Source organism: Ipomoea triloba, chromosome 6 (assembly GCF_003576645.1).
Source record: "Ipomoea triloba cultivar NCNSP0323 chromosome 6, ASM357664v1".
Taxonomy (NCBI): domain Eukaryota; kingdom Viridiplantae; phylum Streptophyta; class Magnoliopsida; order Solanales; family Convolvulaceae; genus Ipomoea; species Ipomoea triloba.
The window spans coordinates 22,563,460-22,590,026 of record NC_044921.1 but is presented as its reverse complement, the minus strand read 5'-3'; the positions used below and the strand labels follow the sequence as shown (position 1 = coordinate 22,590,026).

Sequence of the window (26,567 nt, the reverse complement as noted above, 5' to 3'; positions counted from 1 at the left end):
TCTCTCATTCTTGATTTTTTTTTTAACACCATTTTATTCTCGATTTAATTGGTTTTTTTAATTTTAACACAATTGGTAATTTAAAAAAATAATAATAAAGAAGAGATGTCAGTTGTCACTCATTGCGATTTTAGTTTGTGGTAACATGTGGTTCTGATTTTCTTTCCAATTTGGGACAAGAGGAGAATTGGTACTGATGTTCTCAATAATACGTCGGCTAATGTGATAGAAGTGCTATGGGTTGTTTTTGGGAGGTTGTGCAAAGTTTTTTTTTTTTTTTTTTTTTTTTTGAAAATAGTCTTCTCCTCTTTACACCAAATAAACTGTCATCCCAATTGCCAAAGAGTTCTACTATCTGGACTCACATTTTCTGATACATTATCTTTATCCTGTGGGTCACAAAAAAAGTGTTAACATCAAACTTTTATATGAGAGAGTAAAAATAGGAAGTATAATTTAAGAGTCCAAGTAATATTTTCCATCACGAAAATATGTATTGGTGTTGATCCGAAGGTCTACAAGGATTGTGAGGTAATTAATTGTGATTGAAAGAAAGGTGTCAATAGCTTTTCTTTTCACTTTTTCAGCCACGGCTACGCCTCCATTCCAAAAGCGCAGCCGAATGGAAGAATGATTGCAATTAGCCAAGTTATCCACTCCACTTCAATAGCATCCATCATTCCATTTTGCCAGGTGGCTCACAATTCACAAACTAACAATGTCATATCTCATTTGTAAATGCAAGCCCATATCAATCAAATTCAAAGAATACCAAATTTATAGATCTAAATAACAATGTCATAACTCATAAGTCATATAAATAAGAAACTAGATGAAGAAACCTTCTTCAAGCTTAGCTGTCGATGGTTGACAGAGTCTTGATGTGTGCTTTAATGATCAAGCAATTGTCAACAATGAAGCCATTAGATTCGTCCCGCAGATCATTCAACAGCGCAAATTCATCCCAGCCCCAGAATGGAAATTGATGATCAAAATATTCACAAGCTGCAAATTAAAACAAAATTGAAACAATTATTTTAAACCAATAAACACATAAGTAGATTGACTCATACACATGGAGTAATGGAAACTATACATGCCTCTAGCCTCTATATGCTTCTCAGATTTCTGGTTTATCACGGATAACTCGAAATGCACAAGGAGTCTAGGAGAAGTGATTTCCGGATCCACAAGCTCCAAATGCAAAGCAAGGTGTTTCCCATATGGCTTGCGATTTCCGCGAGGGTAGAATGCTAACTTCCTGAAAAATGGACTTTCAGAATTGACATAATCATGAATACCAAACTAGAAATTAAAATGAAAACTTAATCACCATTTGTAGGACTCTGCATCAAATTCCTTAGAATAATGAACTGTACCGTCCCCGCCCAAATGACTGAACTTATACACTCTCCAAGTATAGGTTTTATCGACTTTCACTGACGGGCTCAAACATTCTCCAGAAAACTTAGAATCAATCACAAAAACCTCAACTCCAAAAGCACATCTATCATCAACAAGACACCCATTGGCAGCATCATCAAACACTTCACGAGAGATCAATTCCTTGATGCCACATTCCGGTTTCAATTGATGGAACCGGCTTACTTGACCATCTAAATAATCATAAGAACAGCATTCTCAAACATATTAGCAATATTAATGACTCTAGAACACAATCCAATCCATTATAAAAACGTCAAAATCAACCTTGGAAGATCAAGTATTTGTCACGATTCTGATCAAATATAAAGAACTTCAAATTTGTGTATATTTCCCACCGCTTAGGCAATTCATCTGTGTCTTCAATACACAGAAACATAGAGATATATCCCTTACTATTCCTACTTGCATCACCATTAGGGTAGATTGATAATGTCCTATCACCACAAAACAACTCCATCATTTGAGCAATGAATGAAAATTAAACAATATATACATACTTCAGTAATAAAACTAAGCAAAACCATTTATAGCCACTAGCTTCGAAAACTTTAGACTCATAACACGGGAGTCCGCCTTCTGATAGCATCTCAGTAAGACTGGAGAATGATTCAACATCTAGTAGGTAATGGGAAGGTGCTCTATCTCTGTAGTCATATACATCTACGAAAACCAAAAGGAACAATTAAGTAACTCCAACATTATATACACATAAAAGAAATGTAAAAGACTCCACAGTAAATTAAATGAGAGTAAAAAGAGCAAAAACCAGTAAAGGCATCTTCTTCACTTGAGGAGGAGAAGGTTGACATTATTGCTCTATCAATTTCTGTTCCAAGAAACAAGAAACCAGACAGGCTCTGTCAAAACTCAACAATGCTTGGGTTATGAAGACATTACATAATTGAAGCAGAGAGACATTTTGGTTTAAGAGATAGGATTAGGCCTACACAGTGGCAGAAAACTAAATTTAACAAGGTACTCCCTATTTCTTATTTTGGATGATGATAGAAATCCGCGACTATTACTTTAAAGGTGTGCACGTAAACCCCTGAGTAATGGTTCGAGAATCATGCTCCACACTCTACTATCCATTTCGAGGCAACAAGGTATTGCATAAAACTAATCAAACTCTTGCCTCCTCTCTTAGTTTAGTTATATCATAATAAAATCAACACAAATACACACAGAGATACACTAGCAGTGGTATATTTGTATATTGTAATGCTACAAATTCACTTAATTGATTTTACAAATAACACTAATTGTCAGAAGGATATTGGCATACTGCAAGACTAGAAAATTAACACAATAACACTGATTTGGCTGGGATTTTACAAATTACCTTTTTTTTATTCTTCGATTTCCGTGCAACTATTATGATCAATTTCTAAGGGAAAAGTAATAATATACCTGAGGCGCTTGAGAGTGCAGATTGGCAAAGGCCGTGGGCAGTTGATAGTTGCGTCGCCGATAAGGAGGTGATCGCTGGTGGAGTAGAAGAGCAGTGGCAATGGAGCTGTGATCTGTGGAGGCGAGCGAATAGCGGTAGGTTTTACTTTTGGCGGTCTGGTAATTGATTTTAAACCACAGCCAAGAATGACAGCCGTTTTAATCTGTTCTTTATTTATTTATTTTTAAGCTGTACTGATAAAAAAAATAAATGTCAAGGGTGGCATTTCGGAATTTCTCAACTATTCACATCAGAGGAGGAAGCAGATGGCATAGTGTCATAGTGCATAATAAAGTGAGGTGGTAAATATGGAGGTATTTCAAATACATACAAGTACTAGGATGGACTCTAATCGGCTTGTTGTTTAAGTTATTAAATTCGAGTGACAATGTAAGGTTAGAGGGTTTCGAGCTATAGTATAGTAAGCAAAAATGTCTTAAAGTCTCTCCTTCTAGAATAAAATGTGATATTTATAAGGGATGATAAGAGACACATGTCGGGCTCTTTGCATGTCGGCCTGACATGTGTCGCGCATGCAATTGGCTAGTTCGGGATCAATGCCATGATGTCCACGTGTTGCAATATTCTTGATCTGATGTGTTCGGTACAAAGTCAGAAATATGGGTCTCAATCTCTAAGAAGGTCGGGATCAACCCTAAGACAAAACAAATTAAAGTCTAGGATCAACCCTAAGACAAAACAAATTAAAGTCTAACATTGACGAAGCATTTTATCGGTCGTCATGTTTAGGTCGGGCATATCAAGCTAGTAGTCGGTCAAGGTCGGGAATGATTTCTCTCTCTCGATGACCTGATACCAAGCAGGTATACACTATGGAGAGGGATGTATACTCAGGGAATATTCTCTATCATAAAGTATTAAGTTCGAGAAATAATAAAATATAGGAAAAAGAACAAATTGCACTTTTAGTCATCAACTATTGTGGCATTGCTACATTTAGTACTATTCTTTTAATTTTGTCATATTACATCCATGTCTTTGAGCAATTTTCACTTTTAGTCTTCGACTATTATGGCATTGCTACATTTAGTTTTTTTTTTTTTTTTTTTAAATTTTGTCATATACCCATCCCTAGTCAACTTCTAGTTGGAGACATGGCAAATTAAGTTTCATTTTTTTAGAAAAAAAAAAAAACTATCAGCGTATCTCAAATTCGAGAATAATTGAACAATAAAACAACAAAAGATAGCACCATACAGCGGAAAATCCAACCATTCAAAAACATTAATATGATACCATAGTACTTTAACTCGCTATACAAACTAGCTTAAGTGTTTAACTGTTGATGGTGCACACATTCTGGATATGTGCCTCAATGATGAGGCAGTTTCTATCGAGGTAACCCTCCGACAATTCTTGGAGAGTAGTCAATCGCACAAATTTATTCCAACCCCAGTTAGATTTAGGAGTAAAGGATGCCCTAACTTCAAAAAGAAAAACAAAATTGAAGAAATTATTAAAACTTATATATATACTAATACTCCGTAGATAATTAGAATGGTCTACAGCACAAATGATTTAATTTGATGCGTATAAACTTTACATACTAGTTTGACTGGTAATGTCTCTCCGAGAGTTCTGATTTCTTATGCGTAGCATGAAACGTACAAGCAGTTTATCACAAGCAATCTTTTCATCAACCAGCTTCAAGACCAATGAGACATATTCTCCATTAGATTGCTGAGTCCTTTCTCGATAAAGTAATAACTGCCTGAAAAATGATATTAAAAGTTGGAAAAGAATAAGCGTAATTTCAGAAATCACAACAACAAAAAAAAAAAAAACCATAAAACTAGACAAAAAAATGAATAACCATTTGAATGAGCTCGCATAAAATTCATCAGAATAATGCATTTCACTGCTCAAGTTACTGAAGTCAGCTATCGTCCAAGTAAAGGTCTTATTATCAACTTCCACCGAGGGTCTCAAATATTCTTCTTCGAACTTAGAATCAAGCACAAAAACCTCAACTCCAAAGACACATTTATCATTAATAAGATACCCATTGGCAGCATCACTAAACACATCACGAGAGATCAATTTGGAGATGCCCAATTCCGTTTTCAGCCGATGGAACCTGCTAACTCCACAAACTAAAACACTCCCAATTAGCATTATTAATGGCAATGGATCACTCTAAAATCCAATATAATCCTACAAAAACAGCCAATTAAAATACCTTGAAAGACGGAATATTTGTCACGCACTTGATCAAATAAAAAAAACTTTATATCAGTAAATATCTCCCAACCCGTAGGCAATGCATCTGTGTCTTCAATACGCAACAACACGGATATGTGTTCTGTACTAATTCCATTTTCATCGCCATTAGGATACACCACGAATTTCCTATTACCACAAAACATCTAGTTTTAGCAATGAATTGATCAAATAAAAAAAATATATAAATTTTAACAACAAAATAAGTTGAAAAACCGTACACGTACCATTTACGACCACTAGCTTCAAATGTTTTGGACTTTTAATGCTCAATTCCAGGCAGCATTGTAGTAAGTTGGGAGAATTTTTCAATTCTCAGTATGTAATGGGAAGGTGCTCTATCTCTTTCCCATTTATATAAATCTGCAGAAACTCAAAGTAAGAACAGGTAACTCCTGCATTATCACATAAACATACATGAAAGAAACGTAAAGGAAAAAAGAGCAAAAAACCAGAAGAGGGTTGTCCTTGTTGAATTGGGATGTTGTTTCCAACTTCTGTCCAATGAAACAAGAAACCACTGACAAACCAAGCTAGGGGTTTATAAAACAGATAAAGTGAATAGGGTTGTGGAGACGTGTGCATTATAAAACAGATAAACCTTACGGTCAGGTATATTCTAATTTAGGCCCTTTATACCTTATGGTCAGGTATATTCTAATTTAGGCCCTCTAATATAAATTCTGAATCACAAACTTTACGCGCTATAACTTGAATGCGGAAGCATAAATAAGAATGAATCGTATGTAAATCAAACCAATCAACTAACAATGTTCATAATCATAAAATTTTAATTAAAGTACAAATAAAAACAGAACTTACTTGATTCTATTGAAGATGTAATCTCTAATTCCATTGGAGATGTAATATCTAATTTGAATAAATCCAGAATGCTCTGTATACCTTATCCACCTCCTGATGAAACTTAGAGACTAGAAAATCTTTGGAATAAAAAAAAATTAGAGATAATCCTAGAGTTTTCCTAAGTATTTATAAGATGTGATGAAACTCTCTTTCAGGAGGAATGTGAAACCTTTTTGAAGAATAGAAATCCTTTTAGGAATGTGAAACCTCATTTAAGAACCCATAACCTTTTTTAATATAATGAGAGGGGGGAAATTTCACCAGGTAATTCCGCATTTATACATCACTAATCATCATTGTTGTGCCTTATGAAATTGCATATGAATCAATGTTATAAATAAATTATTTCTAACATATATATAAATATATAAATGTGTGTGTGTGTGTGAATGACCTTGTGATTTAGTTCTTTTATAAATAGGAGGTTATGGGTTCGAGCCTCCATGGAGAGGGTAAGAGTAATTGAAATAGTCATTCTTTTCTTTTTATGCAACCCAACCCAGATAGAAAATCGTATTGATGTTGTTGAATAAATAGTTAAACATTAAATAATATTTTGCAATTTTATTGTTTGAAACTTAAAGAGTTGAAGAGATGTCAAAATCATAAAATTGCAAACTTGTTTGAAAATCAAAACTGCCAAAAAATTGTCTGCCTCCGATCTTCGAACTTGCCAAATAACTTGCCCTTGCATATGATAAGGTTATGAATTTACTCCATTTTATCTCCTCACCATTACCTAATCATACCCAAATTGCCCAGTCTAATTGTAATCACTCTCAAATTGCCATGCCTAATTCTAATCCTACTCATATTACCAACTTTCATCCTGATGTTTTCAAGTGATTAGCCTCCAATTTTCAAATAAATTTTTTACATAAAAATTCGTACTATATCCGATATACATATGTTCATTCTTTTTTAAAGGGTTGGACCTCCAAATTTTGGAGGCCCTGTGCAGTGACCCTGGGAAGACATGCCCAAGACCAGCCTCCAAGACCGGCCCTGTTATTGGAATGCTGACTTAACTATCTTTTGACTATTTTGATGAGTGGAGTGATAGGCGTGTCAACTCTAAGCTCTTAGCCGTTAGAGGTAGTATTTAAGTTCAGTTATTTAGCATTATGCTAACATTAAGAGACCTCTACTTAAGGCATGTTTTTAAGGATTTTAGAGATCACATCATACAATGTACTCCTTTGTACAGTAATTTTTAAGGATTTTAGACATCACATCATACAATGTACTCTTTCGTACAGTTGAGTTACCATTTACATCCTCCCATATGCTTTGTCAAGTCAGAAAAAAGAAAAATGACTATTTTAGTCTATTAATTATGCCTAAATCTTTGGCTCGGTCCATAAATTATTAGATTATACAATTTTTCCCTTTTAATTATGTGGAAAAAGATAATATAAGTTATAATGACAAGAATATTTTTGTCTAAAATATTGTATAGTGCAACTCTTATAATATAATGTATATATATATATATATAAAATGAACGTAAATGAATGATATACCCTCCATTCGCATTTATTAGTTGTTAGATTATATTAGGTTGTAAACAAAATCGCACATCACCACAAAATAATAATAAAACAACGCACTAACAAGGCACAATACTAACAGAGAAAGCCACTACATTAAATAGCAAAAGCTCCAATGAGGTCTTGAGTCCCCGTTTCGACCAAAACAATGAAATTAGAAACAAAGTACAATAACCCAAATTTCTCCGATCCTTACCAGCACCCATAATAAGATGCCATTAGTTTAGCTAATGACAGACACATTCTTGATACATGCTTCAATGATAATACAATCATCAACAATGAAGCGATTAGATAAATCTTGAAGATCAACCAGCGGTATAAACTCATCCCAACCCCAACTTAAATTTCCAGGAACAAAGCAAGTACAAGCTACAAAATAAAACAAAAACTTTAGAAAATAAACAAACATCTAAAATGGCACACTTATATATATATGACATATGTATGTAGCTTATACCTTGCTTCTCTTGATGTTTCCCATACTTTTGGTTTATAATGCGTAGCATGAAATGTACAAACAGTCCGTTAGAGGTAACTCCTGGATCAACAAGCTTCAGAAACAAACTGAGGTTCAGCCCGTTAGACTTCTTACCCTGTCCAAGAGGATGAAGAACCAATTTCCTACAAAAATTGTTGAAAGATACAAGAACAATATATCAAATCTTAAAATTACCATAATTACGAAACAACAAATTTGAACACTGTACAAAAATACCTACCATTGGAAGGAAGCTGCAGTAAATTCATCAGAATAACAAGTTTTGCTGCCCATATTACTAAAACTTGATACCTTCCAAGTGTAGCTTTTACCGACTTTCACTGAAGGGCTCAAATGTTGTTCTACAAACTTAGAATGTAGCACAAAAACTTCAACACCAAAAACACACGTGTCACCAACCAAATACCCATTTGCAGCATCATCAAACACACTCCGAGGTACCAATTTTGAGATACCACATATTGGTTTGAAACCATGAAATATGTTTATACCCCTTCCTAAATAACAAAAAAAAAAAAAAAGAACAATATTAGCAATACTAATGATGACTTTCTAAACCAAATCCGGTTTACTAAAAAAACACAAACACAACCTTGAAAAATCGAATATTTGTCCTGCTTCCTATCAAGTATAAAAAACTTTAAATCCGTATATATCTTCCAACCCAAAGGCAATCCAGCTGTATCTTGAATAGACAAAAACACAGAAATGTGCCCTTTACTACCACCAAAACCATTGGGATACATAGAGAATACCCTGCCACCGCAAAGAAACTCACTTCAACAATGAAATTAAAGATCATTACAACCACAAACTTGACTAGTAATTTAAGCCAAACTTCACTAGTGGAAAATTATTCTCAACCATTTGTAACCACTAGCTTCGAAAACTTTGGACTTGAAACATTGGATTCCCCCTTCCGACAGCATCTTGGTAAGTTTGGAGAATGAATCAATCCTCAGTATAAAATGTGAGGGTGCTATGTCTCTTACCCACCTGACTGCATCTGCAAAAACAAAAGGCATCAATAAGTAGTTCCAACATTTAGGGGGTTAGACAAATGTTCGAAACTTGAAATTATGATCAAAGTGGACAGATCCTTATGCACACCGACATTTGGACCAATTAATTTATAATCTCTGCTATGTCGGACCAGAGTGTGTAGGCCATTGAGATTGAGAATTAATTTATAATTAAACATAAAAGACTGCTAATATATATGAGTAAGATGAGCAAAAAACCAGAAGAGGTATGTCGTCCTTCACTTGGGATAATGCAGTTTCCCATTATTGCTCTTCCAACTTGGGTCCCAAGAAACAAGAAACCACTGTCAAATAAAAACCCAATTATGCTATAGCCCTAGGGGGTTTATAAAGTGATGAATAGGGTGATTGGAACAAGAGTTTTGATTCATTCAATTAACTGTACAGGATTACAACATGAATAAATATGCATGGATACTATAGAGTTATAGAACAACTAGAATTGTATTTACCATAAGAGTCCTAACAAGGGTGACCATTGCTTTTATTGCCACAAGAATGACCATTAAAATTATTTAGTTTATTAGGAATATTTGTTTGTTGGATAGAATTAGTTTATCTTATTCTTAATAGTTATCTTAGTTTGATTTGAAGAGATTTTCGACTTGATTTTGATTTGATTTCGAACAAATTTTGAACAGATTTTCGACTTGATTTTTTTAATTTGTTATTTTATTTTGTAAATTATTATATTAAACTTTAAACTTTATATTTAAAAATTATAACTTTATTAAAATTTTGTTTTTGAAAATTTTTAATTCATTATTTAAAATTAAAATTATAAAATTAAAATTATTTAATTATAGAAAAGTGAATAAAATAATAAAATAACAAATGACGTGTAAGAGTTTGAAAACGTAGAGCATACAAAAAAGGAAGGGGGAGAAGGATGCATGGGAGAAAAAAAATTAGACATGGGATTATAAGGTGATGTGGAGCAATCCTTATACATGAAATAGGGTTCATAATGTATATATTGTGAGTTTGTGCCTTATTTAAAAAAAAAAAAGGAAAAATGGTCAAATAGACTCTCAAACTTTACCTAAAAGTGTAATTAAATCTTCAAACATTTAAAATGTTCAATTAAACACACGAACTTGTCATTTTGATGCATTTAAACCCAAGGGTTGTTCCAGGTGAACAATCGGTCATAATTTTTCCAACCAAATTCCGACGGCCGGCGGCCGGAATATTATCCCCAACAGCACTGTTCGTCTTCTCTAGTTCTCTAAGACGCGTTGCGCTCTGGCGTTGAATTGCAGAGAGCCGCATGGAGCGGCGACGTGGCGGCGGTGAAGGAATGTTTGGCGGAGGGGCTAACGCGAACGGGTAATTTTGTTTCCCCCTCTATTCTCCTGCTTTGCTAAACTTAACTACCTCTGTAAGATCCTCTTCCGGCCTGTTTCCTCCTCAACCCTACTCGCCTCGGCGGTCCCTCTGTTGATAGAAGTAGTAACAAACCATCATCCTTTGCCATTTCTCTATAGCTAAAGAAACCACACCCAAGACCCAGACCTCAGGAACAACAATACTCAATCTTTTTTTTTTAATGAATACTGCTATCAAAGACTCAGCAACACAAAAAACAAACTAGAAAAGTTGATCAAAGAGTAAATCCCAGAAATCCCCTTCATGCACCCCTCCATAATCATCGCCAAACTCCAAGCTTTAGATCAAATTTTAACAATCAAAACCGGAAAACAACCAACAAATGTTTGAGTCATAAACACGGTTGGGCCTGCTTTTTAGGTGGGATAAAAAAAGGCCGATTTTGAAAAGGTAACAAAGATGGGCAAAGTACTTTCATGGAATTCATGTTTGCTTAAAAACAAATGCATTATGCGAATGCATGTTAGCCTTTCTTTAAAAAAAATAGTTAAAAGGTAGAAAATGAGTTTATGATAGGTGTATGTGTACAGTATTGTAGTTTAAATGAAAAAAAAAAAAAAAGATGGTATATATATGTATAAGGAGAAGAAAAATAGTATTGTCCTCATTAAATGATTGTTAGTTAATTAGAATGTACTAATTATTACATAATTATGAGGAAAATTAAATATAATTACGTATTTATTATTTTGTATTTACATACGGTATTCTTTTCGTATTCTCTAGGTACAATGTACAGTATTTTAATTTGTAACAAATATTATAAAAGATAACAATGCATTCTGAAGATGCGTGTTCAAAAAAGTAAGCATGCATCCTACAGTGTAGTATTGCCCATATTTGTATCCCAATTATTTCCGTTCTATTTTTGTATCTCACCTAAAGAGTAGGCCCAACCGGCGAAACCACCCCAAATGTTTACTGGCCGGCGAGGTGTCTTTATCGAATGTCAATCGACATTGAGAAATCTACCCTGAGAGTTCAGAAAAATCTAATCTTGTCGTCTTCTCCGTGACGATCTGTTCGTCTTCTCCAATACAAACCAGTGTGTTCGTCGAACAGTGCGGTTGGGGATGAATATTCCGGCTGCCGGCCACCGGAATTTGGTTGGAAAAATTTTGACTAGCTGTTCACCTCGAACAACCGGTCATATGGATTTAAATGATCCAAAATGACAAGTTCATGTGTTTAATTGAACCTTTTGAATGTTCGAGAGTTTAATTGCACTTTTGGTTAGAGTTTGATGGTCTATTTGATCTTTTTCCCAAAAAAAAATAACATGTGTCCATTCTAATTTAAATTGCAGCGTCCTTAAGCATGGAATAGGGTATTAAGGAATAATATTGCATACCTTTTATTATATTGATTTAGTCTAGGTAGTTATATTTTCTCTCCTATAATTAGTATAGTACTGTTACTAGCATCTCCCTATCACCAAAACCATGGCAAAAGCTCCAATGAGATGTTACAAAACTTGAGTCCCAGTTTCAACCAAAACAAAAAAAGAACTCAACCCATAAAATTATAAACAAAGTACAACCTAAATCTCTCCATACGAGCACGCATAATAAGTTACCATTTGTCTAGCTACTGAATGACGGACACATTCTTGATACATGCTTCAATGATAATACAATCATCAACAAGGAAGCCATTAGATAAGTCTTGAAGATCAACCAGCGGTATAAACGTATCCCAGCCCCAACTTATAGATCCAGGGGCAAAGCAATTACAATCTACAAAATAAAACAAGATTAAACAAAACGTTAAAAAGTAAACAAAAATCTAAAATGGCAAACTTAAATGACATATGTATGCAACTTATACATTGTTTCTCTCGAAGTTTCCCAGACTTTCGATTTATAATGCTTAACATGAAATGCACAAACACTCCTTTAGGGGTAGTTCCTGGATCAACAAGCTCCAAAAACAATCCGAGGTTAAGCCGACTAGACTTCTTACTTCCAAAAGGATAGAGTACTAATTTCCTACGAAAACAAATGAAAGATACAAGAACAATATGTTCAATCTGATCTTAAGATTACCATAATTACAAAAGAACAATCTTGAACACTATACAAAAATACCTACCATTGAAATGAAGCCGCAGTGAATTCATCAGAATAAATTTTATTGCCCATATTACTAAAACTTGATACCTTCCAAGTGTAGGTTTTACACACCTTAACTGAACGGCTCAAATGTTGTTCTACAAACTTAGAATGTAACACAAAAACTTCAACACCAAAAACACATGCGTCATCAACCAAATACCCATTTGCAGCATCATCAAACACACTCCGAGATACCAATTTTGAGATACCACATTCTGGTTTGATACAATGAAACATGTTTATACCCCCTAATAAGTAACAAAAAAGAACAATATTAGCAACACAGCCAACACTAACGATGACTCTTTGAACCAAATCCAGTTTACTATAAAGACAAAACCAACCTTGAAAAACCGAACCGAATATTTGTCATGCTTCTTATCAAATATAAAAAACTTTAAATCGGGGTATGTCTTCCAACCCAAAGGCAATGCAGCTGTATCATGAATACACAAAAACACAGAAATGTGCCCTTTACTATCACCAACACCATTGGGATACGTATAGAATACAGGGCCGGCCCTGGCCATGTCGGGCCAGGACGACCGCACAGGGCCCCTAATTTTTGGGGGCCCAATTTTTTAAAAAATATTTTTATCTATAGTTAAAAAAAATTTCTACTTGATGAATATTTTTTTAGAATTTATATATTGATCTTAATTGTAAGTGAAAATAAAATTTTAGAAGTAATTGACATCGAAATTTGGGTGAATAAATTTGTATTTAAATATGCACGAAAATGTCACTAATTTTAAATTAAATTTTGAAATGTATTTTTTTCTTTTTGAGTTTTATGCATTATATTTAGACAAAAAATTTTATTACTTTTTCACTTTTGTCATAAAATAGAATAACTGGAAGTCTATATGGATTTGGACTCAATTACCTAACTTAGTTATAGAAATTTTCTAGATCTTCTAGACTTCTATCTTTATATTTCATAGGTTTTTTTTTATTATGTTTCTTACTTTTATAAATAGATATCTCTTTGTATATTATAGTGAAATCTAAATGTTAAAAAAAAAAACCTCTTTCCCTATGTTCTTGTCTCTTTATTATTATCTGTTTTTCGTTTTACTCTATTATATTTAATCAGATTGCATCTCGAAATAAAAATAGTAAAAGTCCAAACTAAAGCTATTAGACAGTGTTCATATTTTTAATGGGACGGCCCTGATAGAATATCCTGCCATCACAAAGAAACTCACTTCAGCAATAAAATTAAAGATCATTACAACCACAAACTTGACTACTGATTTAATCCAACTACAGTAGTAGAAAAATTAAACTCAACCATTTATAACCACTAGCTTCAAACACTTTGGACTGGAAATATTGGGTTTCCCCTCCGGACAGCATATTGGTAAGATTGGAGAATGATTCAATCCTCAGTACATAATGTGAGGGTGCTATGTCTCTTACCCAGCTGACTAAATCTGCCAAAACAAAAGTTATCAAATAAGTAGTTCCAAAAATGTATACACAAAGCATGATAAAAAAAAAAAAGAGTAAATAGAGCAAAAACCAGAAGAGGTATGCTCTTGAGTTGAGACGTTTTTCGACATTATTTCTCACACAATATACGCTTTCTACAACCTTATGAGCGCATGGTTTATAAATTGAACTGGGTGACGTTTGACTTCCCAAGGGCACATAATTGCACTAGACTTTTGGTTTAAATCATCCAATAGTGCTTAAAGTACCATAGCAGCGCTGCTATTGAGTAATGCGTAGGAGACCTTTTGGTTTCCTATAATCATTTTATTCTAGAAAATATTGCACTTTTGGTTTTGTGTTAATTGTAATACTTGATTTTAAAAACTAACAAATTAGTCCTTTAACTATGTGTTTTTTAACGGGTTTGGTCCTCCGGTCAAATCTGGCCGGAAAGTTGTAATAAAGAGAAATTGATACTTTTTCATATTGTACAAAATACTATAAATATAATAATTATATATATGTCAACATAAATATATAAAAAGGGAAATTGATACTTTTTTTTTTCTTGCATGGAAAAACATTATTATTTTAAAATGTTACATTGATATCTGAGTGAGTAAAGAGAGAAATATAACAGAATAATTCACTTAAAAGTCCATTACAACCATTTATTCATTTGCATCATAATAAAAACTGAATCAAAACATTTAATAACAAATCAATAAATATAAACAAGATTCTCAACAAGGAGCAATAATACTACCAAAAAGATACATACATTTAATAGCAAAACCATGCCAAAAGTTTCAATGTCATACCAGCTTCAACCAAAACAACAACAACAACAACCAAAAAAAAAAAAAACAGTTTAGGGCAACCAAGTACATCCCAATGTTCTCTTAACCAGCATAGGTATAACAAGTTAAAAACAGTTTAGCTATTGAATCATAGACACATTCTTGATACATGCTTCAATGATAATGCAATCATCAACCATGAAACCATTAGATAAATTTCGTAATTCATTCAGCCGCATAAATGTTGGCCAACCCCAACTTTCTGAAGAACCAGGAACAAAGGAATAACAACCTACAAAATAAAACAAGAAAAAACAAAACATTAAAAAGTAAACGAACAATAAAAATGACACACATGATAGATATATATATATATATATATATATATATATATATATATATGTAAACTTCACATACATGGATACTCTCGATGTTTCTCAGACTTTTGATTTCTAACACGTAATATGAAATGTACAAGCAATTTAGGGCAAGTAATTTTTTCATCAACAAGCAGCTTCAGAAATAGTGAGAGATGTTTCCCACGGGATTTTCCATTTCCTAAAGGATAAAGTGATAACAGCCTGAAAAAACAATGTTGAGAATTCAAAATTAATAAATGTGATTGCAAAAGTAGCATAAACACAAATAACAAATTAGAAAACCAAATAAAAAACCATTTGAAGGAGGCCGCAGGAAATTCATAAGAATTATGAACTTCACTACCCAATTTGCTGTAGTTGGATATTTTCCAAGTAAAAGTCTTATCAACCTCCACAAACATGTTGAAACGTTCTTCTGCAAACTTAGAATCAAGCAAAAAAACTTCAACACCAAAAACACATTTGTCATCGACAAGATATCCATTGGCAGCATCATCAAACACAGCACGAGAAACCAAATTGGAGATACCCAATTCCGTTTTCAGACTATGGAAGTCAGGTAAGTTGCTTGCTCCTCCAACTAAAATATTCCCAAATAGAAATGTTAATACAATGGATCACAATAAAACCGAACCCACTGTTGAGCATAAATATAATATAAACATAAATAAATGTGCAGTCCAACTATCAGCATAGACTTTTAGTTGAAATGGAGCACATGCTTCAATTCACACCAAACAAATCAGAAACACATCAAATTAAATAACCTTGAAAGATGGAGTATTTCTGGCGCACTTGATCATATATAAAAAACTTCAAATCAGCATATTTCGCCCAACTCTTGGGCAATGAAGTTGTATCTTCAATACACACCAACACTGAGATGTGTCCCATACTATTAGTCTTTAGATCACCACTAGGATAGACTAAGAAATTCCTAACACCATAAAACATATCATTTTAGCAATGAATTGAAATTAAACAATATAAAATTCAATAACAAAATACAATGAAAACCAAACAAAACCATTTATAGCCACTAGCATCAAAAGATTTGGACTTGAAATAGTGTAGTCCGCCTTTCAAAAGCATTGTAGTAAGTTTGGAGAATGAATCAACACGCAGCATGTAATGGGATGGTGCTATTTCTCTTTCCCATTTATTTACATCTGCAAAAACCAAATACATAAACATGAACGAAACGAAACGTAAAAAACTGCTCATATTGAAAAACCAGAAGAGGAATGTCGCCCTTTACTTTGGACAATGTTGTTTGCCATTATTGCTCTTCCGACTTCGGTCCCAAGAAACAAGAAACCACTGTCAAAACCCTATTATGCTATAGCCCTAGGGCCTAGGGGGTTATAAGACCCTCCCCAATAGTGGGGATTGGCACAATGTTTAAGAAATAAAATCTCAAAACTAATTTTGTTAATAAATGGGGTGGGTGAAATTAGGCAAGATATTTCTCCTTCAAGATGGAGATTTTGTCAGCTCAGATACGCGTGGGGCGGAGATACGCATCCAGGCCGGTGCGTAATACTATATATTTTTTTATTTTTCTTCTATTAGCTTTTATTTTGTTTTTTTTTCTTCTACTCCATTTTCTCTTTCCTACTCACACTTACAAAATTTCCTCAAAAACTACACCAAATTTCACACTATTGGATCGGAGAAGGCCTAAAGTGAATAGAGTGATTGGCACTAGAGTTCTGATTCATTCAATTAACTATACAGGATTACAACCAGGCCCGGTCCTATTATTTTATAGGCCGGGGCGCCACAAAAAAATAGGTTCTACCTGAGGTTAACATATATTTCATACATAAAGTTTAAATTACATAAAGGAAAAAAAAACTAATATCAAATAACTTAAAATAAGATTAACACGTTTTCGGTAATTTTACATCTAATAATCATGAAAAAAAATTCTAGGAAAGTAATAATTTATAAAAATAAATAAACAATTTAAAATCAAATAAGCTTATAAATAATAATAGATACTACCTTGTAATAAAGTCAATAGTACTCAAAAAATAAGCTTATAAACAATAACATTGTTATCATAATAAATAATAAATTAATTATTAATAAAAATTTATAAAACAACACTTACCAACACATGCAGAGCTAAAAATCTAAATAAGAAACATGATTTTGAAATAATTAAGAATGTTTGGATACAATAATTTAAATAGAAAGCATATTATAAATCACAAATCTTATTTATTTATATGTTTTTTTTTATAAATACCTTTTCCATTAACTAGATATTCATAATTAAAAAAAAAAATCTTTTACTTTTAACATTTTGATATTGTTTTCAAAAAATATTCTAATATTGTTTTAAAAAAATATTCTGTTTTCAAAATATAACTTGGGAGTAGACACAGGAGGTACACCCAACTCACGCAATCACAATGACACAACCCAGGTGATCTCAACATAGACATCTGTAATAGCCTTATACTCAGCCTCAATAGAAGTCCGAGCCACATTACTCTGTTTCTTACGCACCCACGAGATAAGATTAGACCCCAAAAATCCAGCAAAATCACTCGTAGACTTTCTATCCACAGGACAACTAGCCAAGTCAAAGTAAGAGTATGAGGGGACTTACACAACTGCAAACCATAATGTATAGTCCGTTTGACATATCGTAGGACTCTCTTCCGCAGAACCTAATGATTAACAGTCGGAGCATGGATATGCTGACACAACAAATTAATGGCAAAAGCAAGATCAAAACGAGTTACAATCAGATACTGCAACGCACCAGCTAGATTCCTGTACTTGGTGGGATTTGCAAATGGCTCAGCCGAATCCATTGTAGAACGAGGTGCAGGAACAAGAGTCGCCAATGGTTTACAATTGGACATACCAGCCCACTTCAAGATGTTCAACATATACCGTACCGCTTCTAAGAACAAGAGTCACCAATGGTTTATTATTATTATTAGAAAAAATACAGTATTAATTTTAAAAATTATGTTTTTGGTAGGATCTTAATTATTTACAAGAAAGAGGTCACCAAAACCTAAAAACTGGTCTTGATGGAGACGTGTGCAATTTAAATCATGGAATAGCTCTTTCAATTCTTTAGATAATGAATGAGGACTTGAGGGTAGGGATGTCAATCTTAGCCCTAAACCAACGGGCTAGCCCAATAAACCCTGAAAATTATAGGGTTAAGACCGATAAAATCAACCCAATAAAATATCGAGCTAAATGGGCTGGTCCTAAGAAGTTATCGAATTGAGTCGAGTTAGCCCGACGGGCTATTATTCTACTTTCTATAAAAATTAAAAATCCATAAAAACTAATCTAGCATTGGGGCATAAAACTTGTATAAGTACAAGAATTTCATGATTACACCCTAAATCTCATACAAGAATTCTTGAACCTAATTTATCTAAACAAACATGACAGTATAAATAGTCATGGTATCCATAGAGAAAGCTCCCGCAAAGTATTCAGTTGTAAATTAGAAGCAAATCTCCAAACAGCCCTAATGCCCAGTTTATTTAGCAAAATATGCATCGCATCCCAAATTCAACACGCAAAAAACGAAACAAACTATATGCGGCGCTTCTTCCTGAGGCGGCATCCATTATGGGGACGTCGTGTTGTATCTTCAATGTAAACAACGGGATTAGCATCTCCACGAGAATGATTATACCCCTCTTTAAAGCTAAGGATTGATTGTTTCTTTTTTCTAAAATAGGTTCCACCCAACGGGATTAGCATCTCCAGTTCCACCCATACCCTAAACCCAACACATACAATTAGGAAAAAAGTACAACACAACTCTTCCTTTAACTACTTCATGACGGACACATTCTTGCTATGTGCTTCAATGATAATACAATCATTAACAAGAAAACACTCATATGACTTTCGGACATCAACCAGCGGTAGAAATTCAGGCCAGCCCCAACATGAATTCTCAGAAGTAAACAAACAACAACCTACAAAATAAAACACGATTTAACAAAACATTTTTTAAAAAAATTAGTTTGAAACACATACGTATGTAAATTTCACATACACTCCAACTCTTCATCCTCCCCAGACGACTGATTTCTTAAACATAAGACGAAATTAACCAGTAGTCCATCAGAAGGAATGTTTGGATCAACAAGCTCCAAATACAAACCAAGACTTAATCCTTTCGACTTACTCCCTCCAAGAGGATAGAGTGTCAACTCCCTAATGAAAATTGTTAAAAGATTTAAGAAGTATAAGTAAAACCTTAAAATTAAAATAATCACAAAACAACAAACTTTAACTCAAAACATAATAACTATATCACCATTGCAAGGAAGCCGCAGTAAATTCATCCGAATGACAAGCTTCGCTGCTCAATTTACTAAAATCCAATACCTTCCAAGTAAATGTTTCACCAACTTCAACTAAACCGCTCAAATGTTCTTCTGCAAACTTACGATCAAGTACAAAAACCTCAACACCAAAAACACAATTGCCATCAACAAGATACCCATTGACAGCATCATCAAACACATTTTGGCTTCAAACGATGAAACCTGTTTTCTCCTCTTTCTAATAAACAAAGAGAAAAATATTAGTACTATTAATGATTTCTTGAACCCCAATCAAATTTATTAGAAACACCAAAAAAACCACCTTGAAAAACCAAGTATTTGTCACGCTTCATATCCTGTATAAAACAACCCAAAGGGAATGCATCTTTGTCTCGAATACTCAAAAACACAGAAATGAATCCCTTACTATCACCATCACCATTGGGATACATTGAGAATTCCCTGTCACAACAAAACAACTCACTTGAGCAATGAAACTCGAGAGTATTACCCACAAACTTGATAACTAAGTAACATCTTCTACACTACTGAGTAACAAAATTAAACTTAACCATTTATAACCACTAGCTTCAAAAATTTTGGACTTGTAAAATTGGTTTTCACATTGCGACAGAATATTTGTAAGCTTGGAGAATGATTCAATCCTCAAAATATAATGGGTCGGTGCTATATCTCTTACCCAGCTAACTACATCTGCATACTAAACAAAAAATAGCAATAAGTAAATTCATCATTGTATACGCAAGGTAGGATTGAAAACACAGTAAACAGAGCAAAAACCAGAAGAGAGATGCTCTTAACTTGAGACGTTTTTTGACATTATTGCTCTTACAAGTTTTGTTCAAAGAAACAAGAAACGAGACAGGGTCTGTTAAAGCTCAATAACGCATCGGTTTATAAATGGAATTGGGTGACCTTTGATTTCCCAAGATTGGATTATGGAGATATGGGCAAATAAATGCACCAGACATTTGGATTAAATCATCCAACAGTACTAAGTACCAAAGCAGCGCTGCTATGGCCTAGGAGACCTTTTGGTTTTCCAATAATCATTCCATTCTTTTTGTCTTTTTTTTTGAGAAATAATCATTCCATTCTAAAATGCCAGCAAGTATCAAAGCACTATAATACAGATTTCACAGATTTCAATTCAATGTTGAGTGTTGACTTAAGCCATCTCCAAATTCTGTATCAAATTTTACACCAAAAAAATATTTCCAGCATATTCTTATACCAAATTTTTTATCCCCAATTTCTTTACACCAAATTTTATCCATACACTAAAATAATTTATAATTTATATTTTCAAAAATTAAAAGTTTATATTTATACTTTTATTATTTTAATAATATAGCATATAGTTGTAACTTAATAAATTACAACTTCAATTATATTTTATGTAATTTAATTTTTAATTAAATTATATTAAATATTAGTCTTGTTTTAATCATTTTGATGAGATATTTCAAATAGTATAATTTAGTTTTAATAATATACAATTTACGTTTAAATATTTAAAAAAAATATGTAAATATATATTTAAAAAAAAAGGATAAAAAGGAATTACTTTAAAAAAAAAAAAGAAAAAAAGATGAAGAACAAAACAAGGGCAAAATGAAAAATAAGTTGTTGCACCAAATATGGCACTGCACTAACGTTTCAGATTGTGCCATTTTTTTGGTGGGATGGCACCTTCGTTGGAGCGCAACAGCGCCATTTTTCCCTCCAAATTGGTACTTTGCCACACCGGTTGGAAATAGTCTTATGAGACAGCCTAATGGCCTTTTATTGACATTTTCGACTTGAGATCAAATATGAACAATGTAAAGTTAATTTTACTTCTTTATAATTCTTTGTTAGTTATGATATAAGGACTGCATTATGGGGACGTCGTGTTGTATCTTCAATGTAAACAACAGGATTAATAGCAACACAAAAAAATAAATAAATAAAACAAACGCAGCCGGCCAACAACACACAATACAACCACAAAACGACTTTTAATAGCAAAACCGTACCAAAAGCTCAAATGAGATTTTATAACACTAGCAAACCCACGAAAAAGAAAAGGAACCCTACACATACAATTAGGAAAAAAGTACAACCCAATTCTCTGTTTAACAGCACATATGTGAAGTTGCAATTATTTTAACTACGGAATGATGGACAAATTCTTGATATGTGCTTCAATAATAATGCAATCATTAACAAGTAAACTTTTAGATGAATCTTGAAGATCAACTAGTGGTATAAAGCCAAGCCAGCCCCAACTTGACCACTCAGGAGTAAACCAACGACAACCTGCAAAATAAAACAAGGTTCAAAAAAACATTTGTCAAAAAATAGTATGAAAAAATCGTATGTAAATTTCACATACCTTGCCGCTCTTGATGCTTCCCAGACGATTGATTTCTTATACGTAAGACGTAATTGACGAGTCGTCCATTAGAATGAATGTTTGGACCAACAAGCTCCAAATACAAACTAAGACTCAACCCTTTAACCTTCCTCCCTCCAAGAAGATAAAGTATCAACCTCCTAAAGAAAATTGTTGAAAGATTCAAGAACTATATGTAAAATCTAAAAATTAAATAATCACAAAACAAAAAATTTTAACTCAAAACATAATAACTTAATCACCATTGCAAGGAAGCCGCAGTAAATTCATTCGAATAACAAGCTTCACTGCTCAATTTACTGAAATCCAATACCTTCCAAGTAAAGGTTTTACTGACTTTAACCAAACTGTCCAAATGATCTTCTGCAAACTTAAGATCAAGCACAAAAACTTCAACACCAAAAACACAATTGTCATCAACAAGATACCCATTGACAGCATTATCAAACACATCACGCTGGACTAATTTTGAGATACCACAGTTTAGCTTCAAACGATGAAACTTGTTTTCTCCCCCTATTAAATAACAAAGAGAAAAATATTAGTAATATTAATGATTTCTTGAAACCCAATCAAGTTTATTAGAAACACTAAAAAAACAACCTTGAAAAACCTAATATTTGTCATGCTTCATATCCCGTATAAAAAACTTTAAATCTGCATATATCACCCAACCCAAAGGCAATGCATCTGTGTCTTGAATACACAAAAACACAGAAATGTATCCATCACCATTGGGACACATAGAGAATTCCCAGTCACCACAAAACAACCAACTTGAGCAATGAAACTCAAGATTATTAACCACAAACTTGATTACTAAGTAACATCTTCTACACTACTGAGTAAGAAAATTAGTGAAAAAAATTAAACTTAACCATTTGTAACCACTAGCTTAAAAAATTTTGGACTTGTAAAATTGGCTATCACATTGCGACAGAATATTAGTAAGGTTGGAGAATGATTCAATCCTCAAAATATAATGGGTTGGTGCTATATCTCTTTCCCAGCTAACTACATCTGGATAAACAAAAAATAGCAATAAATAAATCCAACATTGTATACACAAGGTAGGATTGAAAACAACAGAGTAAACAGAGCAAAAACCAGAAGAGGCATGCTCTGAACTTGAGACGTTTTTTGACATTTTTGCTCTTACAACTCTGTTTGACAGGCTCTGTTAAAGCTCAATAACGCATGGGTTTATAAATTGAATTGGGTGACCTTTGATTTCCCAAGGTTGGGTTATGGAGATATGGGCAAATAATTGCACCAGACCTTTGGATTAAATCATCTATGGCCTAGGAGACCTTTTGGTTTTCCTATAATCATTCCATTCTAAAATGCCAGCAAGTATCAAAGCACCATAAATACAGATTTGAATTGAATGTTCACTTATGAGACTGCCTTGTGGACTTCTATTAACCTTCTTGATTTGAGGTCAGATATGAACAATCCTTTATTGGCTATGATCGCACTTGAAGGTTATTGTAGCGTTGAAATAATGTTACTATTATTCTACTTTCTATAAAAATTAAAAATCCATAAAAACTAATCTAGCATTGGGGCATAAAACTTGTATAGTACAAGAATTTCATGAGTACACCCTAAATCTCATACAAGAATTCTTGAACCTAATTTATCTAAACAAATAGGACAGTATAAATAGACATAGTTATCCTTAGAGAAAGCTCCCACAAAGTATTAAGTTGTAAATTAGAAGCAAATCTCCAAACAGACATAATGCCCAGTTTATTTAGCAAAATATCAGAACATGCATCGCATCCCAAATTCAACACGCAAAAAATGAAACAAACTATATGCGGCGCTTCTTCCTGAGGCGGCATCCATTATGGGGACGTCGTGTTGTATCTTCAATGTAAACAACGGGATTAACATCTCCACGAGAATGATTATACCCCTCTTTAAAGCTAAGGATTGATTGTTTCTTTTTTCTAAAATAGGTGAACCCATTTACTTTCATGACCACAGACTTCAAGTTACGATTCCTTGCTTCACGCCCAACATGTTCTGCTGTAGATTCAGCAGCAAATCTAGAAACTTTCCCTCCTGATGCCAATTTTCCCGCTGAAGCCCCAAACTTTTTGTTCCCTTTTGAATCTGTGACGGTGATGAATGTGTTGTTGCGGAGCAGCTTAACATGAACAATGTCAGGATCGTTCTCAACTTGATATTGACGAAATGGAGATCCAAAAGGAGCACCACCCTTATCATAGTCTTCTAGTAATCCCCTAACAATGTCCATGGATTTAGAATTCTTTCCAGTCTCAACTTCATTTTCATTTCCAGAGTCTATCAAAGATCTAGGAAACGAAGTGCGTGTTCCATGGTTGCTCAAACCAGATTGTCCCAACCCTGGAAATCTATTATAGGGCATGCTGCCTTTGTTATTCCCTGAAAAACCTGCAATAAAAATAAAACCCATTCCAACAAAAGAGCAGGTATGAGAGACAGGCTTGATAGGCAATTTCAGAGCTCAGAAGTAGAACTTTTACATGTTTTGAATTCAAACTGTTTAGAAGGGAAACAAATTATTTAAAAAAGAAAACAAAGTGTCTGATATGTATATATGGGAATTGAAGCACCATGTGCTTGGTAAGGAAACAATTATACAAAAAAAAAAAAAAAAATGAAGGATCTGATATGCATATAAGGAAAGTGAAACACCATGCCTACTTCAATTGTTTGAAGGGCATTTATGCAACCAGACGTTTAGCTTTTGGGAATGGATTTCATAGACTAGTCTATCCCAAAACAAACAGCCACTTGTGTCCTCTCGAAAATGCCCATCTTTCAAGGAACAAAATGAAGTTATTTTCATATTTGACACCCACCCCCACCCACACCCCCTCCCAAGCCTCCCTTATCCTTGTCCAGATTTGTCTCTCCATGGTTCAGGTAAATAAGAAAGAAAGGAAGACAGGCACACAATTCTATTCTCTATGCCTAATCTGCATAAGCTGCCATCAAACTGTCACCTAGGATGTTATTTCAGGAGGTTTGTACAATAATGTTGATAATCAGCATCATGAATCTGATGGTTGGTTAAGGAACATTACTTGAAAGTTAATCAGTAAAATATCATAGAAATTGGAATCAACAAAACTGACATTGACTTGGAGGCAGGAGGCAGCCATTAAAAAAGGGATGGAAAGTGGGTCTGCATCATTCGCTGCACGAGAGGAACCATTGTGTAGATAACTTAGCCAACCTAGCTCAAGAAACCACTAGAGGCCATACAATTCTAGAAGTCCCCCAAACACCATAGAAAAAATATTGTGGGTGGATGGTAATGTTCTTGAGTTGACTAGAAATTAATCTTGAAATGTTTCTCCTTTATAGTTGTACCAAAAGGTTCCATTGACAATCAACGCAAATTCATTTCAACAATTCCGAGAAATCAAATTAATTTTTCAGTCCCTGGAACACAATAATTTAATATTCAGACAATAAGGATTCAATATTCTGTTTTATTCATTCAAGTTCCAATCTGACAAGCAACCCATTAATGTTTATCTCAATAACTGCCATCCAATTCACAGAACCAATTGAAAAAACGGAACTTCTATAAACCCAATATCTAAACACTGACTTACCAATTAATTTTATAAACAGCAAGTTCAAACAAATGGATGAGTATACACAGAAATATATACGCATATAAGCATCATAAAAAGATAAGGGATAAGAAGAAGTTGCCTGACATGGGGCCTGGGTTCTGAAAGGGAGGCATCGGTGGCGGGTCAGGATGGCTGGAACTGCAGAAGAGAGCATGAAGGGGGCGGTCGGATCTGGGTCCGAAGATCCGAGAAATGTGGTTGAATATGCCGGCACGAACCGGCGGATGAGCGAGAGGGCGCCGGAGGAACATTGGACGGCGACGTTGGAGTTTTTGGCTGAATGGTTAACAGAAAGGACAGAGGGTTTGTAGGGTTTAGGAAGGGAGGTCTAGAGTTCAACTGAGTTCAGACGGAAGGGAATTCACAGTCAAAAGAACAGATCAACGCGGACTACTACTATCCAAAAAAAATTAATTAATTAATTAATTAATAATAATAATAATAATGTTCAAATTAGCCACTAAATTATACTTAAAAGTGTAAATTATAACTGTCAAAACAGACCCGTGGGTGAGGATGACACTAGGTTTTGCTAGCCCACCTTGCCCTCGTCCCTTAACCCACGGGCTAGCGGGCTTGAAAACGATTGACAAAGAAGTTGTCGAAAACGAAGACATGGAGGGATTCAGTTTTTTTCTTAGAATTATTAAAATAAACTTATGTTTTAATAGAACGACCGCCACCAATAATGACACGAGGAATTTGATCAAATTACATAATTTTAAACATATTGCATTTATATTATTTGAATGATCTAATTGCACTGTACATGTAGTAACTAATTTGAACCTTTTTCATAATAGTAATACTAGACACTCTCCTAAATTTATCCTTTCGTTTAGTGTTAGTATATAAATTTTATATATTTAAAAATCATATTAAAAAAAGATTGTTAAATACAAAAAAAAAAAAAAAAAAAAAAAAAAAAAAAAAAAAAAAAAATTAAAAAAAAAAAAAAAAAAAAAAAAA

At 33.7% G+C, this 26,567-nt stretch overlaps 4 protein-coding genes across 5 annotated transcripts; all 4 read right to left on the bottom strand.

Moving 5' to 3' along the window:
* Nucleotides 1–662: 662 nt before the first annotated feature.
* On the bottom strand, nt 663–10,573 carry LOC116023673. The gene is made up of 12 exons (XM_031264674.1): nt 10,474–10,573; nt 8,918–9,059; nt 5,125–5,266; nt 4,731–5,053; nt 4,526–4,628; nt 2,857–2,989; nt 2,213–2,272; nt 1,968–2,106; nt 1,711–1,880; nt 1,334–1,616; nt 1,101–1,261; nt 663–1,005 (listed from the first exon to the last, which is right to left on the bottom strand). The coding sequence occupies exons 1-12, from the start codon at nt 10,571–10,573 to the stop codon at nt 854–856; spliced, it is 1,908 nt and encodes a 635-aa protein (XP_031120534.1). The 3' UTR covers nt 663–853.
* Nucleotides 10,574–12,072: 1,499 nt separating this feature from the next.
* On the bottom strand, nt 12,073–13,129 carry LOC116023671. The gene is made up of 4 exons (XM_031264673.1): nt 12,940–13,129; nt 12,577–12,847; nt 12,313–12,473; nt 12,073–12,221 (listed from the first exon to the last, which is right to left on the bottom strand). The coding sequence occupies exons 1-4, from the start codon at nt 13,127–13,129 to the stop codon at nt 12,073–12,075; spliced, it is 771 nt and encodes a 256-aa protein (XP_031120533.1).
* Nucleotides 13,130–13,739: 610 nt separating this feature from the next.
* Nucleotides 13,740–16,496, bottom strand: LOC116023670 (probable inactive serine/threonine-protein kinase fnkC). The gene is made up of 8 exons (XM_031264672.1): nt 16,475–16,496; nt 16,244–16,385; nt 15,984–16,153; nt 15,511–15,796; nt 15,254–15,417; nt 15,006–15,128; nt 13,894–14,035; nt 13,740–13,785 (listed from the first exon to the last, which is right to left on the bottom strand). The coding sequence occupies exons 1-8, from the start codon at nt 16,494–16,496 to the stop codon at nt 13,740–13,742; spliced, it is 1,095 nt and encodes a 364-aa protein (XP_031120532.1).
* A 7,002-nt stretch (nt 16,497–23,498) lies between these two features.
* On the bottom strand, nt 23,499–25,969 carry LOC116021698 (probable ribosomal protein S11, mitochondrial). 2 transcript variants are annotated; one of them, XM_031262163.1, is made up of 2 exons: nt 25,683–25,969; nt 23,499–24,381 (listed from the first exon to the last, which is right to left on the bottom strand). In XM_031262163.1, exons 1-2 carry the CDS (start codon nt 25,750–25,752, stop codon nt 23,774–23,776), a joined length of 678 nt encoding a protein of 225 aa, XP_031118023.1. In that variant the 5' UTR covers nt 25,753–25,969; the 3' UTR covers nt 23,499–23,773. The 2 variants fall into 2 exon arrangements, with proteins under 2 accessions (XP_031118023.1, XP_031118022.1); XM_031262162.1 differs by having other exon boundaries at nt 25,678–25,967.
* Nucleotides 25,970–26,567: the final 598 nt, after the last annotated feature.

Excerpts from the sequence above, each read along its gene's own strand:
- LOC116023670 (XM_031264672.1), bottom strand. The coding sequence starts at position 16,496 with ATGGCAAACAACATTGTCCAAA. Across the intron at positions 14,036-15,005 it reads TTGCATTATCATTGAAGCAT|ATTTAGTCAGCTGGGTAAGA; the intron begins GTATCAAGAATG and ends TTGTTTTGGCAG. Across the intron at positions 13,786-13,893 it reads GAAGCTAGTGGTTATAAATG|GATATTCTATCAGGGCCGTC; the intron begins GTTGAGTTTAAT and ends TTGTGATGGCAG.
- LOC116023673 (XM_031264674.1), bottom strand. The coding sequence starts at position 10,573 with ATGGCAAAGGATGATGGTTTGTTACTACTTCTATCAACAGAGGGACCG. Across the intron at positions 4,629-4,730 it reads TATGCGAGCTCATTCAAATG|GCAGTTATTACTTTATCGAG; the intron begins GTTATTCATTTT and ends ATCATTTTTCAG. Across the intron at positions 1,881-1,967 it reads GAAGCTAGTGGCTATAAATG|GACATTATCAATCTACCCTA; the intron begins GTTTTGCTTAGT and ends TTGTGGTGATAG.
- LOC116021698 (XM_031262162.1), bottom strand. The coding sequence starts at position 25,849 with ATGTTCCTCCGGCGCCCTCTCGCTCATCCGCCGGTTCGTGCCGGCATA. Across the intron at positions 24,382-25,677 it reads GAACCCAGGCCCCATGTCAG|GTTTTTCAGGGAATAACAAA; the intron begins GCAACTTCTTCT and ends TTTTTATTGCAG.
- LOC116023671 (XM_031264673.1), bottom strand. The coding sequence starts at position 13,129 with ATGGCCAGGGCCGGCCCTGTATTCTATACGTATCCCAATGGTGTTGGT. Across the intron at positions 12,848-12,939 it reads GGTTCGGTTTTTCAAGGTTG|GGGGTATAAACATGTTTCAT; the intron begins GTTTTGTCTTTA and ends GTTACTTATTAG. Across the intron at positions 12,474-12,576 it reads ACTGCGGCTTCATTTCAATG|GAAATTAGTACTCTATCCTT; the intron begins GTAGGTATTTTT and ends TTGTTTTCGTAG.